We start from the raw sequence: 1,855 nt of genomic DNA on the forward strand, positions 1-1,855 counted from the left end.
GTTTGTAATCTGCTGTTCTGAGACATTGTTCATTCTCTAGCACAGACACAAAGTATAAATAAATAACTACAAAGAAGTTCTTAAAATCTGAATTAACATTATGCTGTGCAAAAAAAAAAGTAAACCCCCCCAAAACCAAAAAAAAAAAAAAAAATCAACCAACCAGCCTTGAACAACCTACATTCTATGGAAATACCCTGACTACAATGCGGTTGTGATACCATGACTGACTTTAGTGCAGAATGGTTGTTGATTTCTGTGTACCGTTTTTTTTTGTTTGTTTTTTATGGTTTAGGTCTTTAGCACTTTTGTTTCCAAGCATCATCGTGCTTTTGAAAAGGTGAATAAACTGCTATCCGCTCGCAAATCCATTTTTGTTTTAGTCTGAATAAAATCCAGCATAAATGAGTGTTTCTTTTTTTTGTTCTGGGAATAACGGCTCAGTGGGTGTCTCTGTCCCGGCAGTTCGCTGGTTCTCGGGGGCAGCCTACAGCCCACACTGTCCTTTTGAGTTGACACCGCACAGAACGAGGAGACAGTGAAGTTCGTCTTGTGTTTTTTGTTGTCTTTTTTTTTAAGCCTCCAGATCTTACCAGGGCAAGTTCTTCGAGACCAACAGTCGTGGCACCTGATCCTTACTGGATACAGAGGCGGGTTATAACCAGCGTCAGCCGAGCTTCGAGATCTGGAGGTCTCCGTTGATCTTTATGGTGTCGATGGCTGAGAACGTTTGAATGCAGTGGTAAAAATCAAAGAGTTGGTGTCCGTCCACAAACACTCTGAACCTCGCGTGCTCACAGAGAATTTCCACCCTGAATGGCTGGTCCGGGATGAATGGAAAGTAGGGGATCGCTGATTGCTCCTCGCCCCTCTCGCCAGATATACAGGAGTTTCTGAGGAGCTGGCGGTCTGTGAACACGGCTTTGAGTTCAATCGCCACATCAGCGGGGGGATCCTCCGAGTCACCACAGGTCAAGTTGATTGCAAAGCTCTCCGGGTTGAGGTCTATGATGCCCATCACCAACACCTTCTTGCCTGGTCTCATGCCACCTTTAATGTGCCCGCAAAATGGAACTATCAACCGTGGGAAGTACACCTCCGCTTGAACTGGAGAGCCCAGGGAGTTGTTTAAATGCCCATCGTCTAGTTTTACCACGGCATCGCTGTCGGCCACCGAGCCCGCCATCTTCCCGCACGGCGCGGCGGGGCGCGCGGCTCTGTATTTTTCTTTTTTAATGTATTTGCCTGTTGTAGTTTTTCTGAATCAAATGGTTAATAAATACAATTGCTGGAAGAGATCTATATTTGTTCCCATTCCAAAGAAAGGTGACCCAACTGAGTGTGGAAACTACATAACAGTGTCATTGATTTCACATGCAAGCAAGATTCTACTGAAGATTATCCAAAAACGATTAGAACAGCACATCAGCAGAGAACTTCCGGAAGTCCAGGCTGGGTTTAGAAGGGGTCGTGGTACTAGGGATATTGTTGCTGATGTTAGATGGATCTTGGCTGAAAGCAGAGAATACCAGAAGAATGTCTATCTGTGTTTCATTGATTATGCAAAGGCATTTGACTGTGTGGATCATAACAAACTGTGGCTGACTCTGAGAAGAATGGGAATCCCAGAACATTTAATTGTGCTAATGCGAAACCTGTACTTGGATTGGATCAAGAGGCAGTAGTCAGAACAGTGCAGGGTAACACTGCATGGTTCAAAATTGGGAAGGGTGTACGCCAGGGATGCATCCTGTCTCCATACCTTTTCAACATGTATGCAGAGCAGATTATCCGAGAAGCTGGGCTCTATGAGGAGAATTGTGGCATCAGGATTGGTGGAAGATCTATTAACAAT

The 1,855-nt window shown here is 44.7% G+C and overlaps 1 protein-coding gene across 1 annotated transcript; it reads right to left on the reverse strand.

The window, feature by feature from the left end:
• Positions 1–667: 667 nt before the first annotated feature.
• Positions 668–1,186, reverse strand: LOC102860658 (galectin-related protein-like). Its single transcript, XM_006891038.1, has one exon. It carries the CDS (start codon positions 1,184–1,186, stop codon positions 668–670), a length of 519 nt encoding a protein of 172 aa, XP_006891100.1.
• Positions 1,187–1,855: the final 669 nt, after the last annotated feature.

Source organism: Elephantulus edwardii, unplaced genomic scaffold (genome assembly GCF_000299155.1).
Source record: "Elephantulus edwardii isolate Elephantulus edwardi_28Jun2011 unplaced genomic scaffold, EleEdw1.0 scaffold00094, whole genome shotgun sequence".
In the NCBI taxonomy this organism is placed as follows: domain Eukaryota; kingdom Metazoa; phylum Chordata; class Mammalia; order Macroscelidea; family Macroscelididae; genus Elephantulus; species Elephantulus edwardii.